The 18505-nt window shown below is 44.9% G+C and overlaps 1 protein-coding gene across 3 annotated transcripts in view; it reads right to left on the bottom strand.

Annotated features, from left to right (window-relative positions):
- Positions 1-18505, bottom strand: part of LOC129821994 (immunoglobulin superfamily member 11-like) — a 106033-nt gene that overhangs the window by 11194 nt on the left and 76334 nt on the right. For all 3 annotated transcript variants that reach the window (XM_055879804.1, XM_055879803.1, XM_055879805.1), the window contains one exon: positions 4339-4502. In XM_055879804.1, coding sequence (XP_055735779.1) covers positions 4339-4502 — 164 coding nt within the window. The remainder of the gene's footprint in view (positions 1-4338; positions 4503-18505) is intronic.

Genomic DNA, 18505 nt, shown 5'->3' with positions numbered 1-18505 from the left:
AGTAATGTAATCATATAAAGTAAAAAAAAGCCTTTCTCTGGTACACACTAGAGAGAAGTCAACAAGTAATGTTGAATTAAGTTAATTAAAATGCAATACTTCATCCCAGTGTTAAATAAGACCAAACAACAGAGAATCAACAGCCAGGCAAGTGAGTGCATGGGGATTCTGCACACTAAAGAGTGCAGGTGCAACAAACTTTCACAAGAGGGCGACGTTGTGTTGCAGTATAAACTGAAGCATCATTTGACAGCTAAAAGGATGGAAGGTGGTCCATCCATGTATAATATAACATGGTTGTTCTTGAATGATAATATACAGAATGATCATTTCAAAACGTCCTGAACTATACATGTATTTTACATTACAACAAGCATGAATTTAAGCGCAACTTCCATGCACAACAACGAACTAAAACACCAAATGATGGTAACTATGGTAATAATATGAAGAAGCCTAACGCCATTGACATGATCAATTCATCAGCAATGCAATTTCTCTTCAGAAGAGTGATGCCAAAGTGGAAAAACATCCCGAAAAATATAAGTACTATTGAAATGAAATCTCGTGTTGATTTGAGCTCTTCCGAGTCGGGGGAGGTTCAAAAGATTTTTGTTGCTTTGAACTCTGATAGAAGCAGCCATTTGTGCGCACCTTCTAAATAACAAAAACACCTAACCCTTCAGCCAGGCACACAGAAGCATGCTGGGGAATCAGGGAGGCTATTCAGCGGTGTTTGAAAGAAACCCCATTGAACTGTTCTGTTCAAAGGACCCAGGGAGCCACAGAACCGTCTCAGTAGGGCTGATGTTCTCCCCTCTCCCTTCCTCCCTCCATCTCTCCCTCCACACTGCTGCTTTACTGCATGTAAATTGCGGCGCCGCAATTTCCTGAGCGCTGTACACTTTGTCCTCTTATGTGCAGATGAATAGGCAGCCCTTCAGCTGTGATGAGACCCAAACGCACCCGCAACCGCAGCAGCCACTGTGTATGTATGTGTGTGTGCGTGCGTGAGATCACCCCTCACTCTCGTGTGACCTCATTGGTGACCTAACGCGTAGCCGGGAAAAGAGGTCATGGACAGTGTGCAGATGGCGGAGATCCCTAGTAAGAACTGGCCTGGCCCCAAAGACCATGTCCACTGCCATATCCCTCTGCCTTCCCATCCCGTCTACCAACCTGTGAACCAATGAACATCCCCCCTCCCAACACTCATCAGCCATGACATGGGTTGTATTTATTAGCGCACAAAGTAAAGCAAAACATTGCAAAAAGTTAAAAACAAGCGTTTCTTATTGGGCAAGTTCAGATAGTTTCGGACCGTGTTTTTGAGTTTCATGCCGAGTGAATAGGACCCTGGTCTGGATCACCTCCTATACTTCCTGTAACACCTACCATCAGGATACAGCAGTGTTTTATTAGGAAGTCAGGAAGAATGGACAGGTTCATTTCCAAGGCTCTGCACACCAGGCCTCACCATCTGCACGCTTTCTGCCTTAAAGCATCAATCAGCAGTTGAAACAACAGCAAAGCGTTCTCCCCACCACTGCTTCGTTAAAAAGCTGAGGGACGGGGTCGAAGAAATGTAACCACTCTGAAACTCATAGACAGAGCTATGGACGCAAGTACTGACCATCAATGCTATCAAATGTATAGTTTAAATAATATTTTGAGGCTATACTGGTTTAGTTTACATTTACTTTGTTTTATAAACATTGGAATAAAAAATACTTATATTTTGGGTCCTGATGAGGTACGACAGTTGAACTAAGCTCATGAGGCATTAATAAGTGATATTCTTCAAGAATCAAATGGGTACATATCAGTCCAACAATGTATGTAGCTACTACACATTGCCCCTTTAATCTGAGGCTAAACATGGAAGATTAGAGTAAACAAACAGAAGAATTAGAAGAGCTCTCTTTGCGAAGTGAGCAGAGGCATCGGACCGTCAGTCAGCCTAAAAGGTTGATGGTTTATGAGTGTTGAGTGTTTTAGGAGCATCACTGATGTTCTCACGTTTGATCTAGAGCTGGGGGAACTAAACTCTGTCAACATCTTATTTATATCTTATTCATAACCTCAGGGATGGTCTAAAAGATACCAAATACACGAAGCAGTCAGAGAGAGTCTGCACTAGTAAACAAACAAGTATGCATAGGCCTATGTCTGGTACGTGAGGAAGAGTTAGTGTGCATCGTAACGGCTGCCTTTCATTCCATAGTCCCAACATAAGAATGTTGACGTTCAAAAGACTCCTGTGGTTCTTTTAGAAAGACAAATCCTATAAATGAATATAAATCATATCATTTTTATATAATCTAAAAAATTATGGAATGGAATACTGTGACAAAACAAAGGACTTTAAATGACTGTATGGTTTTCATTGTAGTCTGTTTCCTACAAAGAATAATGTATGTGTCACAAAATTACATTTATGAGATCATTTCAGAAATTATGCATGGTGTATGGCTCGGACCATAATCATTCATGACAGCCATTTCCTACAGTGACCTTGTGCTGTCGCAACACTGGCAGCGGTGTACATTCAAAGCACAGTGAACTTTTCAGACAGCCCGCCAGACAACATGAAGAAGCAGTACTAGCACGCTTGTGATAGAAGTTTCTCCGTCTTACAAACATTTACTGAACTCTTGCACAGGCACAAAATGCTGCTATGGATTACGGCAATACCTTATATTACTGGTACTATTCCAATATATCTCTTAGCGAACAACTTCTGTAACTAACCTTTAATAAGCATAGCAACTACAGACAATGACACAGTTCTTACCGATGTTAATTCTGTTTTGCAAGAAAATACAAAAAAGGTTATAGCTTAAGTTAGAGTTAAGAGGTAAGCATATTAGGTCATAATTGTATGTATTTACTAGCTTGTTACCGGGTAAATATTCTACTGGTATTGACTCAAAACATACTGTATCTATTGCAACGTGCGGACAATTTCACATGCTTGTCCTGCACGCAAACTACTTTACCCAAGTTGATGAGTGTAGCTGTCTTCAATACTTTACTGTACCTATACTGTAGCTCTAATGAGGTGTTGCCGTGCTAGCCTAGAGCTGACTGTGTCTTCTTCCTGTTGTAGTAGTGCCTGAAAGCCGGAGGTGGCGCACACACACACACACACACGGCACATCTGTACTCCGCTGAGACTACGTCACCAAATGAATGTGGTGGAATAATTCCTTCCTGCTAGAATCATCCAGACACAATGTTTCCCGAGCTTCGTCATTTACACCAAAAGGGTGCTCAGACAGGCGTGAAGGAGGTTAAGACAGCCGATGGCTCTACGTTAGCAAATCACTCTCCATCTGTGCGTTTGACTGTGTCAAAACAGCCTCTGTGTACATACCTGCGCAGTGCAACCTTGTGTGTAGGTGTGGTGTGTGAGCATGGTGCGTGTGTGTGCACATTTGGATAAGAGTAGATATTTTTCAGTTTAATGCTCCTCTATGTATGTTTTCCTGAGTGTGGTTACTGTGTGTGTGTGTCATGTAAGTGTGTTTATTATTTCTCATTGTATGTATGTATGTATGTGTGTGTGTGTGTGTGTGTGTGTGTGTGTGTGTGTGTGTGTCTATGTGTGTGTGTGTCTATGTGTGTGTGTGTCTATGTGTGTGTGTGTGTGTGTGTGTGTGTGTGTGTGTGTGTGTGTGTGTTTTCACGCATATGTGTGCTTGTCTGCCTGGTTGTGTGTGTATGCCTGTGTGTGTGTGTGGTGTGAACAGCTGCTCCAGGTTAATTAGTGCAGAAGATTATTACGTTATGTGGATGAGGTTAAACGTGTTGGAGGCAGGTGAGGTTGTGACGCCTGCAGCTGCAGATGAGAGGGAATCAGACCGAATCAAAGAGCCAGGAGAAACCTGCGTGCTTTGTTTCATGGCCTTACAACACAACCGCGACCTTCTTTGGGCATACAGGAGCAGCCGCTTACCTCCGGTTCTGGCTCGGCTATCGATAAAGTCTGCACATACGTCATGTTCACACGGATTAGTCTGGTGGGCCAGGCGTGTGCTGTATGTGCCGTACGCCACGCTGAAAACACTACAATACCCAGGGGACCTGGCACAGATGCGTGCGGTGTGATTATTGTCCGAGTGCGACTGATGTGGGCCACATGGGATTACAGTACAGTATATTCACAAATGTATGGAACTGTGGAGAGGGATGTGATGGTGGTGTATGGGCCGGCAACCTTGCCTGAGACCTATAGACTTTCAACAGCTAATGCCTAGGCTTTATCTCAGAGGGTTAACACGGTTTTGAGGCACACAGACTACACAGATCATATACACATGTTTAGAGGAGGGTTACCTGTTCGGGCTGGTTGGCATTGGACAGCGGGATGACCATCCAGATAATGTTGAGGTTGTTGAGGGCAGCGCTGGTGGAGAAGGAGCAGGGCAAGATGGCCGCCTGGCCGCGGGCTACCTGGATGCTGCTCTGGGTCACTGTGACATCCAACGCCCTCACGCTCACTACAGAGAAAAACATACAGAGAGATTTAGTGGGTGGATAGAAACATTTCCCGTACATTTCCCGCAAACATTTACTGTGGATAGAGACATTTTCTGTATCAGAAATATTTAACAGAAAGTCATACTCGAAAGCATTTAAATGCTTTTGATATAGCCTAAAAGTAAGGCTAACTCATTTAGACTAAATGGTCACTGAAATCCCTGCTCTTGGAGTTATTGGTGAATCGTGGGCAGAAAGTATGCTGCATGATGTTCTCCACTCTCCCTTCAAGAAATTGTTTCTCAAATCTACTATGGTTGAAGAGTAGAGTTCCAGCATATTGTACCTCTAAATGGATATGCAGTATATTTCAAACCAAAAGGTCACGTTTAATCTAATGGTACAAAGTCATACCCAACCCCATTTCAAAATTTCCATCTCCACAGCAAAATAAACACAAAGTAATATCGAAGCTACTCTTTTGAACTGTTCTCCGCAGCTAAACATCCTAATTTGAAATATCACATTAAAATATTTACTAACTAAATACATACAAGAAAAGCAGGAATACTAATGACTACAGCGTGTGTACTGTTCCCATCCCTCTATAGGCCAACAAAGCGTCAATACAGATTATTACGGAATACAAAGGGAAGCACAGCCACGAGCTGCCCGGTCATACGAGCCTACCAGACGAGCTAATCAACTTCTATGCTCGCTTCGAGGCAAGCAACACTGAAGCATGCATGAGAGCATCAGCTGTTCTGGACGACTGTGTGATCACGCTCTCCGTAGCCAGGCTTGTAAGTAAGCATTTCACTGTAAGGTCTACACCTGTTGTCTTCGGCGCATGTGACAAATAACATGATTTTGATTTCATTTCAGTTGATATGCGTAAGACCTTTAAACAAGTCAACATTCACAAGGTGGATTACCAGGACGTGTACTCCGAGCATGCGCTGACCAACTGGCAAGTGTCTTCACTGACAATTTCAACCTCTCCCTGACTGAGTCTGTAATACCAACATGTTTCAAGCAGACCATCATAGTCCCTGTGCCCAAGAACACCAAGGTAATCTGCCAAAATAACTACCGACCCGTAGCACTCACGTCTGTAGCCATGAAGGGCTTTGAAAGGCTGGTCATGGCTCACATCAACACCATTATCCCAGAAACCTTAGACCTTAGACAATTTGCATACCGCCCCAACAGATCCACAGACGATGCAATCTCTATTGCACTCCACAATGCCCTTCCCACCTGGACAAAAGGAACACATATGTGAGAATGCTATTCATTGACTACAGCTCAGCATTCAACACCATATTATATATATATATATAAAGCTCATCACTAAGCTAAGGACCCTGGAACTATACACCTCCCTCTGCAAATGGATCCTGGACCTTCTGACGGGCCACCCCCAGGTGGTAAGGGTAGGTAACAACACATCTGCCACGCTGATCCTCAACACAGGGACCCTTCAGGGGTGCGTGCTCAGTGCCCTCCTGTACTCCCTGTTCACCCATGACTGCATGGCCAAGCACGACTCCAATAGGCCTGATCACTGTGTGGATACTGTCAATGTGGTGCCAGGATAACCTCCCCCTCAACATGATCAAGACAAAGGAGAGGATTGTGGACTACAGAAAAAGGGGGACCGAGCACGCACCCATTCTCATCGAAGGGGATGTAGTGGAGCAGGATGAGAGCTTCAAGTTCCTTGGTGTCCACATCACCAACAAACTAACATGGTCCAAACACACCAAGACAAAGCCTATTCCCCCTCAGGAGACTGAAAAGATATGGCATGGATCCACAGATCCTCAAAAGGTTCTACAGCTGCACCATCGAGAGCATGCTGACTGGTTGCATCACCGCCTGGTATGGCAACTGCTCGGCCTCCGACCGCAAGGCACTACAGGGGGTAGTACGTACGGCCCAGTACATCACTGGGGCCAAGCTTCCTGCCATCCAGGACCCCTATACCAGGTGGTGTCAGAGGAAGGCCCCAAAAAATTGCCAAAGACTCCAGACACCCTAGTCATAGACTGTTCTCTCTGCTACCGGCAAGCGGTACCGGAGTGCCAAGTCTAGGTCCAAAAGGCTTCTTAACAGCTTCTAAGCCATTAGACTGAACAGCTAATCAAATGGCTACCCGGACTATTTGCATTGTCTCCACCCCACCCCCCATTTTACACTGCTGCTACTCTCTGTTTATTATCCCTGCATAGTCACTTTACCTCTACCTACATGTACATATTACCTTAATTACCTCAACTAACGAGTGCCCCTGCACATTGACTCTGTACCAGAACCCCCTATATATAGTAGCCTCGCTACTGTTATTTTATTGTTGATCCTTAATTATTTATTATTACATTTTCTTTTTCTTTTCTTTTTTATTTCAGTTCATTTTAGTAAATACTTTCTTAACACTTTTTTTCTTAAAACTGCTTTGTTGGTTAAGGGCTTGTAAGTCAGCATTTCACTGTAACGTCTACACCTGTTGTATTCGGCACGTGACAAATACAATTTGATTTGATCTTTCTTTCTATACTAACAGTAGGATTGATTTGGAAGAATATGTCTGATATTGATAAGGTGCTATCATCCCGAATGAACCAATCGGTATCCTGTGTGGATGTCATGAAATAGATAGATGGGGGGGGGGGGTAAGGATGTACAACAACCTATTTCTGGAGCCACTAAACATATTTAAGCCTCAATTGGGTTACACCCTACCGTAAAATGCATCCATCTATGTTCAAGGCCCAGTGGGAGTAATCTTATCTGAACTTAGTGTGAACACAATGCCCGTAATCAACTTAAAGAAATTGGGCATGTCCTGAGTCCTTGTCTGCCATAACGCAGGATGATGATGCTGCTGACATAAACCAATGATATAGATAGGAGTATGCATGTAGCCAGCTGTCACATTATTATCACTGAGACATTGCTGGTTGCTCCTTCCTTGTCTGACTAAAACCACTTCCTACGCGTTGTTCCGCTGGCAAGCACACTTCAGCCCGCAGCCCAAGCTCCAGAAGGAGAGAAACAGGAGAATCTCACTGAGCACGTCTTGAGAGATAGTGTACCACACAGGCTAGCAACAGAGTTTTAAAGGCCCAGTGCAGTCAAAAGTGTTTTTCCTTGGTTTTGAATCATATTGTACATCTGCTGAAACTAACACTGTGAAAGTGTGAAAAAATTATATCAGTGTTATTTCCTGATAGTTGTTGGTTGAAAATACAATCTACACAAGATGTTATTATCAGCAGGTTTTGCACGAGGGAGTTGCGCTTGCCTGTTGCCAACACCAGGCGATATAGGTTTGAATAGACCAATAACAAAGAGAGTTCCAAACCTCTTAGCCAATAATAACTCGTTTTCAGTTTCCCCCTCCCCACTCAGACCAATCCCAGACAGTCCTAAATTATTGCTTAAGAAATATTTTTTTGCTAAAAAGCAATTATTTTTTATTTTTGACCATTTGAATGGAAAACTATTACAGTAAGGTACTAAATTGTTACCCAGAAATGATTTGATATTTAGATAAAAAGGTCTGCATTGGGCCTTTAAATCCAATGGGTGTGTAATGAAACACTTCTCTGCGATGATATAAGCTATATTAAGATGTTGTGGCTACTGCCACTCAATTGCTCTCAAGCTTTGCTTCTACTTTACAATGTGCTTGTCAGGCTATTATTGGAGACTTGTTCAAAGCCATGGAGGTCCCATTCCAATGGAACAACAAATCTCTGAACCCAAACAAACAAATCTGGATTCTAGTAGAATTTGGTTTCTTTCAAATACTTTAGCTGCACTTAGTGAGCTAGCCTGGTGCAAAGGAGCCAACAAAATTGTCGCAAAAGTGCAAACCCCACCCATCTTGCACTCCAGGCAGCTCAACGATTTCATATAACGATTTCAAATAACATCTGAACCCAGGTCTGTTCTGAACCCAAACGACATGATGTACGTATTTTTAAAATACTTTCTCAACTCGCATTCGTAGCTATAGCAGTGCAAAGAAAGGAAGCTAGTCGCGCGAGAAGAAAAAGGCCCTTGAGGCAAAATGGAAGGCACAAGCGCTTATCTCCCCAAACTCCTCCAAGGCTGCAGCTTTCTGCCCTGAACAGCTGGAGTCTCCTTTTCAAAACACTGGATTATGGGACAAGTGCTCAAGAGGCTAAGCCTTTGTGACTGCAGAATGCACCATACTCAAATCTTACTGCCTGGAGTGATGTATACACATGGCCTGACCATCCCTTGGGGACAGACAAAGCATGGGGGAAATTGAGTGATATGAGTTTATGATAGCCATTATCTCTCGCCAAAGGAAGGCAAAGTGATGGGCTGGCATGCCTGATAGTGTTGCAGTGCTTAACCTGTTGGTGGAAAAGTGAAAATGGTCATATCCAGGACTGTAAAATGGTACACCAAAACTTGTGAGTACTTAATGGTGGATAATGGACTACTAAAAGTACTTAGTGGCGTGTCTTAAAATGTAATGGGCTGATGAGTCAGAACAGCCCCAGCATACCAGCCAGAATCCACCCCCACACCCATTCCCCCGCCATCCTTAGATAAGAGACCATCCTTAGATAAGGAAACATGTAAAGTACCACCTGAAAAAAATATAATTTTATGGTTTGGAAATGGATCCTGTAGGCCCATTTTATTAAGCCCTCATAAGGTCACCAGAATGTGAAAATGTATGTGAATGTTTGTTTCAAAAACTACATGAATAATCAGTTGACCACTTCACATGTTTTTGTTTTTTATGCATCTCTTTTCTGTGAGAGAGAGCTGCACCAGACCTACTGTTTCCACGTCATTTGACATTGAATCCATGTGGAAAACTGATTGGATCTGCAAAAAGTTCTCGTCGTAAGATTCTTTTTTTTTTTTTCCCACACAACTTTTAACCTAAATCTACTGACATGGTGACATTTGTTGTTGATTTCACTTTGAATTCACGTTAGTTGATGTCAGTGCCCAGTAGGGAAGCTCCGAAAGGCTCGGAAAGAAATGCTCATGCATAAATAAATTGTCCACAGAAAGAGTAAAGGAACCGTCCTTTTATGAAAAAGCAGTGGTGTACATGTTGAATTGTTCAACCGAGTCTTGTAGTTAGGAGTTGAACCACTCACGCTTGAGTCCTAAGAACTTTACATCGATGTGCTCCCCCTCTCTCGGCTTGTGTAGGACAGTGTGTAATGCTAATGAGCTAAATGTCACACCCATTTTGTTTACCCCACTCGTCCCATGACTTTTTAATAGACATCCTGTCTTACATTCTACAACTAAAGCCCCAGATCCAGCCTGGAAGGATGTGGAGTACACCACTACTATCGTTAACTGGCCTTTACTATGCACTATCCCTCTTCTCTGGAGGACGACTGTACTGTACTGTATATATGTCCATTCAGTGACAGTGGGAGGGAGGCTGTGTTTGTATTCCTAGGGAACTCTAATGGAAAAAGGCACCTTAGGCAGTCCTAAAAGAGCCTGCAGCTCGCAGCTCGCTTAAAACAGCTTTCTCCTTTCATCCAGGAGCCGAGTGTTAAAAGTTCCTGTTTATTAATGCATGGGAACCATACCACTGAGAGGAGATCTGTCTCTCTCTCTCTTACACACACAGTGGTTAAATGATGTGAGAATGTCCTCCTAAGATCACACGTCCACAAGGAGTCATTGGATCAGAGTTGATTAAGACATGACAACAGGCTTCTATTGTGCATCAGTGCCCTTGATGCCTATAGGAAGCCTGCCATGCTACAAATGAGCATTGGGGGGGTTGAATTTAAAACATGTCATTTTCTCTCTCTCTGTGTGCAGCTCTCCATGCCATCACAGTAGCACCTCTGTCTGGGCGAGCCAGCCTCACTCTAAATTCCCCTACTCCCAGCCGGCTCATTTGCATCACAGGCCCGTGCTTTTATTCATGGCTTTCTTTTATTCATGTCCCTACTTTTATTTCTGTTTCAAACAGATGCCCTGATGCTCTGATCTACTGCTGCTGGGCTGGCAGACACTGCTGCTGTAACATCACTGGGTGGCCTGAGGCTAAAACAAACACTCTGCACTCGAGGATGGAGGAAAGATCTGACCTCATCACACAGCTGGGAAACATAGTCCCTTTTTGATTCATTTATGAAACATAGTCCCTTTCGGGATTTCTTTACCAGCATGGCAAAAATGAGTGCTATTCTTACACTCCTGAAAGGAAGGAGAGATGTGCATAAGTGTATGTGAATGGCAGCACGTTGCTTGTCAAATCAAATCAAATGTATTTATATTTATATAGCTTCTTACATCAGCTGATATATCAAAGTGCTGTACAGAAACCCAGCCTAAAACCCCAAACAGCAAGCAATGCAGGTGTAGAAACTTGTGTAGGGTACATCCCTGCCTTCTCAATACTTTCTCACAAGTACACCAATTCTGAATTCATACACACTCCGTGGCCTTGCCATGACTGTTGAACCTCTGGACAGCAACAGAACGACAGGAACCAGACCAAAGCATTCCTAAAGACAAAAAAAGTCAGTATGAGACAGAAATATGGAGCCACACACAAACAGAGGGTTATTTGTCCCTGGCTTTGTTGGGGCCCAGGGGCTTCACAGCGTGGTGCTTTCACACAGAGGGCCTGTGATCTGTGAGAGCCCCGCAAGGCCCTACCATGTGAAACTCAGGTGGTAGCTGGGCCCAGCTGCTTCTTGGCAACTTACAAAATGACTTCGCTCAAAGCATTGCAGAGAGGCAAAAAGAACTTCTCTGAAATTGCACTCTTCTAACAAGCAACACTGTTTGCTTTGTCTCTTCTTTAGTCTTTCAAACTTTTTCACTGGACCTTTTCTGGCTAACCTTTAAGATGTCCTCTATATAAAGGAACTTCTCCATTGACTACCCATCTTGTCCCTGATTTTGAAACCTGTTAATTCCTCATCATAGAATCCCTCCACAGTAAAGTGGCATAAATGTTTGACATGAAAAACAGTGTTCTAGAAGCTGTTTTGAGGCTGTTTCTGAGGAACATGCAGCTCCTTGCATGATGTGGAGAACAGAACGGTGTCGGGATGAGACTCAAGCTCTGAAGCCACCTGAGGGACTACATTAAAGAGACAAATTCATATTTTAACAGGGTGTCCCCATTGCTTCTGCACACAACCTCGGCTAGATTGGAGCAAAACAGCTTAGCCTAGCTTAGTGTCTTCAGTCTGCCCTGCAAAACATCAATGCTGATTGGCTGGGGAATTCAGCTGATCACCGGATGATGTCAGGTGTCTGCCAGAACTTTTCACATGACTGTCCAGGCCTAATCCAGCTGCCCCGCTCTTCCCGCTGAGCCCAGCCCAATGAAAGAACCATAAACCCTCTCCACCCTCCCCCGCCCGGCCCTGGCCCACGCGAACCCCAGCCACAGCCATCCCCCTTACCAGCCCACACACTGCCTGCCCTATCCTGCTCCATGCTGAAGCAGCCTGCTCAACATAGCTTAGGTTAATACTGCTCTACACTGCTACTGTAAACACTGTCACTGCCCCACATTACACTGCAGTACTACTACTACTACTACTACTCAGCAGTAAGACCAAATGACCAACCAGTCCCTAACACAGACACTCCGCTCTACCTACACTGAAAGTAGCCCGCTCCACAGTAGCCCACACGCTAATACACACCACTGTGCTAGCCCTTACAGGACTGAGAAGGCTATCTTCCCCAGTCTCCACACAGGTCAGAGAAAACAGGCAGTGGTGGTTGGTGAGAAAGTGCTGGTAGCCATGCACAGGATGGCACTGAAGCATCACTGCAGTTAAACGTAGCCTACTAGTGCAGGAGTCGACCATGATGTCCCCTTTCACTGATATTATTGACAATCAGTGACAAGAGGGGCTTTTGTGAGCGATGTTGTTTATGTGTAAACACAAGCCTGGGTGGAACGAGACAGAGCTCTCTCCAAACTGTACAGTCTCTCCCAGGGGACCGCATCCAGCCATTCATTCTGTCCTGGTCTTTCTCAGCACTCCAGGCCGTTGTGACTGTGAACACAAGAGCCTTGCAGCGAGGGACACTGAGTGACCAGCGACAGTGTGTGAGCAGAACGTTTAAGTAGGCCAGGGCCCCTCATGGCCGGATTAACCCCAGCTAGCTAGCGCTGGAAAAGAAGACTGCTAAAGCTGCAGGCAGATGGCTCGGTCACCCGCAGATGCAGCCTGGCCAGAGAGTGTCTGCGGCTTTACACACACAGCAGTAGGCCAGTGCTACTTAGCACTACTGTTGACACAGCTTGGACAGAGCACAGCCACAAATTGTCTGTGTGCATGAGCATTATTGCCTTGACTGCGTTGCTTTTGTGCAGTAGTGCAGGGTACAGGTTTTACCACTATAGGACCACCGCATTTGTCACCAAACTTCAGTCGCACCTACAGAAGGCAAACAGGGTAGAGTAGTACATGCAGTAATACAGCTAATACATACAACATATAAAACAATAGGCCTTCATACAACCACTGTATCAGAACAGTGATGCAACCCAACAACAGAAAAACAAACGTGTTGGTGTCTTGCGCTCCTGGGTCTCTAGAGAGGCCATGCCTTGAACAAGCACAGCATTATCCTAGCAGCGGTCAGCACGGCTTTTGCGTCATCTGTGACGTGACTAAAGTAGCTCCGTCTCCTCCTCCAATGGCTGGTCGGTATAGGGACTTTCCTATTCTTTGTACTGCTACAAAGACAGACAGACAGTATCACTGCCAAGCCAACCACTCCAGGACTGGGGCTTCTGCCATTGGTAACTGATAGGGCCTCCCCTCCACACTGTCGGTCTGCAGGACAGGATAGGTAAGCCACTTCTTCTCGTCTCTCGGCCTGGCATGCCCTCACACCACCTGCAGATAAGGGGCTATTCCTTCCTTGCTGCCTGACCTGCAGGTAAATCCTCCCTCCCTTTCTGGCTGGCCTCCATACTGCCTGAAGATAATAGCCCCTCTTGTTAAGAGACCTCTCGTCTCTCCCTCTCACTGCCTGCCTGGGCTGGCACAGCACTGGCTGTCTGTCTGCAGGTGACTTGATCAGTAGTGCTCAAGTTGTTAGAGCCAACAGAATTGACCAGCGTCTTACATTAACCCTTCGATGAACTCAATCTCAACTCCTGCTTATTTTCTGCATTGTAACAGCACATTCATGGACTAGTCAAGCCTAGCATGCATGACAACGTTGTTTCTCTTCACTTCCATGACTGGTAAAGTGCTAGTGATCTAGCTACTGGACACCTGAACCAATGGCATGAGATACATGAGTAAGACAAGAGGAAAATACTGTATAAGTCAGGAGGAGTAGCTATCTGATCCCCACGCTCTGTCAAACAGGGGGGGAAACGTAAGTGATTGTTAGACAGAGCCTCTGAATGCACTGGATGTCAAAAGCAGGACAGAGGGGGGGACGTGGGGGAGAAAATGCCTGTAATGAAGGTTGCAGCTTTTTATTGTTTTCAGAGGAAAAATTTATTGACTGGGTGACAGAGAAATTGACTGAGAGAATGGAAAGGAGTCTGAGAGTGTACTTTACAGGACAAGATCAGAAGAGAGTGTCTATCAGAAGAGAGTCAGAGGACTGAAAAGTGCACAGGGACTGTTGGTCAGACAAAGGCAACGCCACTAACCAAAGAATCTGACAATGGACATGACCATTTAACCCCAACGGTCATCACTATTCAACCCCAGAAAGGAAATCACCGACCCTGTTCAGATACTATTACAATGCCTTCTCCCTTCATTCATTCATTGAGGTAACAACCACTCATCTGACTTGACTGAACTAGTCAAAGTCATTTGGTATTGTAGTAACCTCGCTCAATTAGGTCAGATCAGTGGTCATTTCAAGGTAGGTAGCAGGGAAAGCAGAAGGCTGACTGCATCTCTATCTGACTGCCATCTAGTCCTCTGATTAAATGTACAGAGTGCAAAGGTCATCAAATCAAATGAATTGGTCACATACAAGTATTTAACAGAAGTTATTGTGGGTGTAGTGAAATGCTTGTGTTCCTAGCTCCAACAGTGCAGTAGTATCTAACAATTCACAACAATACACACAAATCTAAAAGTATAGAATGGAATTAAGAAATATATAAATATTAGGACGATCAATGTCGGAGTGGCATCGACTAAATACAGTAGAATAGAATACAGTATATACATATACGATTAGTAAAGCAGTATATAAACATTATTAAAGTGACTAGTGTTCCATTATTAAAATGGCCATTGATTCCATGTCTATGTTTATAGGGCAGCAGCCACTAAGGTGCAGGGTTGAGTAGCAGGGTGGTAGCCGGCTAGCGATGGCTATTTAAGATATAAGCTGTTTTTCAGTCTCTTGGTCCCAGCTTTGATGCACCTGTACAGACCTCGCCTTCTGGATGATAGCGGGGTGAACAGGCCGTGGCTTGGGTGGTTGATGATCTTTTTGGCCTTCCCGTAGTTGTCCTGGAGGGCAGGCAGTGTTTCCCCGGTGATGCATTGGGCAGACCGTACCACCCTCTGGAGAGCCCTGCGCTTGCAGGTGGTGCAGTTGCCGTACCAGGCACTGATACAGCCCGACAGAATGCTCTCAATTGTGCATCTGTAAAAGTTTCTGAGGGTCTTAGACCAATTTTTTCAGCCTCCTGAGGTTGAAGAGGCACTGTTGCGCCTTCTTCACCACACTGTCTGTGTGGGTGGACCAATTCAGATTGTCAGTGATGTGTACGCCGAGGAACTTGAAACTGTCCACCTTCTCCACTGCGGTCCAGTCGATGTGGATAGGGGCGCGCTCCCTCTGTTGTTTCCACAATTAGCTCCTTTATTTTGTTGACGTTGAGGGAGAGGTTATTTTCCTGGCACCACTCCGCCAGGGCCCTCACCTCCTCCCTGTAGGCTGTCTCATTATTGTTGGTAATCAGGCCTACTACTGTTGTGTAGCCTGCAAACTTGATGATTCTGTTGGAGGTGTGCGTGGCCAGGCAGTTATGGGTGAACAGGGAGTACAGGAGGGGGCTGAGCACGCACCCTTGTGGGGACCCTGTGTCGAGGATCAGCATAGTGGGGGTGTTGTTTCCTACCTTCACCACCTGGGGGCAAACCGTCAGGAAGTCCAGGACCCAGTTGCACAGGGCGGGGTTCAGACCCAGGGCCCCGAGCTTAATGATGAGCTTGGAGGGTACTATGGTGTTGAAGGCTGAGCTATAGTCAATGAACAGCAATCTGACGTATGTATTCTTCTTGTCCAGATGGGATAGGGCAGTGTGCAGTGTGATGGCGATTGCATCGTCTGTGAATCTATTGTGGCAGTAAACAAATTGAAGTGGGTCTAGGGCGTCAGGTAACGTAGAGGTGATATGATCCTTAAACAGCCTCTCAAAGCTATGGGGCGAGAGTAATTTAGTTCAGTTAGCTTTGCTTTCTTGGGTACAGGAACAATGATGGACATCTTGAAGCAAGTGGGGACAGCAGACTGGGATAGGGAGAGATTGAATATGTCCGTAAACACTCCAGCCAGATGGTCTGCGCATGCTCTGAGGACGCGGCTAGGAATGCCATCTGGGCCGGCAGCCTTGTGAGGGTTAACATGCTTAAATGTCTTACTCACGTCGGCCACGGAGAATGAGAGCCCGCAGTCGTTGCGAGCGGGCCGCATCGGTGGCACTGTGTTATCCTCAAAGCGGGCAAAGAAGGTGATAAGCTTGTCTGGGAGTAAAACGTCGGAGACCGCGACTTGGCTGGTTTCCCTTTGTAATCCATGATTGTCTGTAGACCCTGCCACATACATCTTGTGTCTGAGCCGTTGAATTGCGACTCCACTTTGACTTTGACTCTGTACTGATGTTTTGCCAGTTTGATTGCCTTACGGGGGGAATAACTACACTGTTTGTATTCAACCATATTCCCAGTCACCTTGTAGTTAAATGCAGTGGTTCGCGCTTTATGTTTTTGCGCAAATACTGCCATCTATCCACGGTTTCTGGTTTGGGTAGGTTTTAATAGTCACCATGGCAACAATATCCCTTATACACTTCCTAATGAACTCAGTCACCAGGTCCGTGTAAGCGTCAATGTTATTCTCAGAGGCTACCCGGAACACATCCCAGTCTGCGTGATCAAAACCATCTTGAAGCATGGATTCCGATTCGTCAGACCAGCATTGAATAGACCGTAGCACGGGTACTTCCTGTTTGAGTTTCTGCCTATAGAAAAAGAGGCGCTAAATGGAGTTGGGATCTGATTTGCCGAAAGGAGGGCGAGGGAGAGCCTTGTAGGCATTTCGAAAAGGCTAATAGCAGTGATTTAGTGTTTTCCCTAAGTGGGTACTACAGTCAATGTGTTGATAGAACTTCGGTAGCGTTTTCCTCATGAGACCCTGTGGACAACTGGTGCCATTGAATACAGAAATCCTGATGATAAATAACCATGCAATGCAATATTATTGTTTGGAGAGAAAAATATTGATTTCCTATAAACCTATTTTAATAATGTCATTTAGATTGTGCTATGCTAGTATTGTACTATCAGACAATGGATGTGATCCGGTTTTGTCGAAAAATTTCAAATGAAAATAAACTCCCAAAAATTGTATATGGATGGGCAGTAGTTCTTACGAAATCCCAAAATGAAGAATTAGATGTTCTAAATGAAGCATCAAGGTTCCAGGTTTATTTGCCTTATTCTGAACTTACTACAGCAGAAAGGAAGAACACAGTTATGTGAGTAATAAGCGTTTTCTTGGGTGTTAGACCAATCGGCAGTGTATATTATATACAGTGCATTTTTTAAAGTATTCAGACTACTTGACTTTTTCCACATTTTGTTATGTTACAGCCTTATTCTAAAATGGATTACATATTTTTTTCCCCTCACAATACACCATAATGACAAAGTGAAAACAGGTTTTTCTTTAGTTTAGTAAAAATTTTAAACAGAAATACCGTATTTGCATAGGTATTCAGACACTTTGCTATGAGAAATTGAGTTCAGGTGCATCCTGTTTCCATTGATCATCCTTGAGATGTGTCTACTACTTGATTGGAGTCCACCTGTGGTAAATTCAATTGATTGGACATGATTTGGAAAGGCACACACCTGTCTATATAAAGTCCCACAGTTGACAGTGCACGTCAGAGCAAAAACCAAGCCATGAGGTCAAAAGAATTGTCCGTAGAGCTGAGATACAGGATTGTGTTGAGGCACAGATTTCTGCAGCATTGAAGCATTTCTGCAGCATTGAAGGTCCCTAAAAACACCGTGGCCTCCATCATTCTTAAATGGAAGAAGTTTGGAACCACCAAGACTAGAGCTGGCCGCCCGGCTAAACTGTGCAATTGGGGGAGAAGAGCCTTGGTCAGGGAGGTGACCAAGAACCTGATAGTCACTCTGACAGAGCTCCAGAGTTCCTCTGTGGAGATGGGAGAACCTTCCAGAAGGACAACTATCTCTACAGCATTCCACCAATCAGGCCTTTATGGTAAAGTGGCCAGACGGAAGCCACTCCTCAGTAAAAGGCACAACAGCCCGCTTGAAGTTTGCCAAGAGGCACCAAAAACACTCTCAGACCATAAGAAACAAGATTCTCTGGTCTGATGAAACCAAGATTGAACTCTTTGGCCTGAATGCCAAGCATCACGTCTGGAGGAAACCTGGCACCATCCCCACGGTGAAGCATGGTGGTGGCAGCATTATGCTGTGGGGATGATTTTCAGCGGCACGGACTGGGAGACTAGTCAGGATTGAGGGAAAGATGAATGGACCAAAGTACAGAGAGATCCTTGATGAAAACCTGCTCCAGAGCACTCAGGACCTCAGACTGGGGGGAAGGTTCACCTTCCAACAGGACAATGACCCTAAGCACATAGCCAAGACAGTGCAGGAGTGGCTTCGGGACAAGTCTCTCAATGTCCTTGATTGGCCCAGCCAGAGCCCGGACTTGAACACGATCGAACATCCCTGGAGAGACCTGATAATATCTGTGCAGCGACGCT

Source organism: Salvelinus fontinalis, chromosome 24 (genome assembly GCF_029448725.1).
Source record: "Salvelinus fontinalis isolate EN_2023a chromosome 24, ASM2944872v1, whole genome shotgun sequence".
Taxonomy (NCBI): domain Eukaryota; kingdom Metazoa; phylum Chordata; class Actinopteri; order Salmoniformes; family Salmonidae; genus Salvelinus; species Salvelinus fontinalis.
This window is presented reverse-complemented; position numbering and strand designations above follow the sequence as displayed.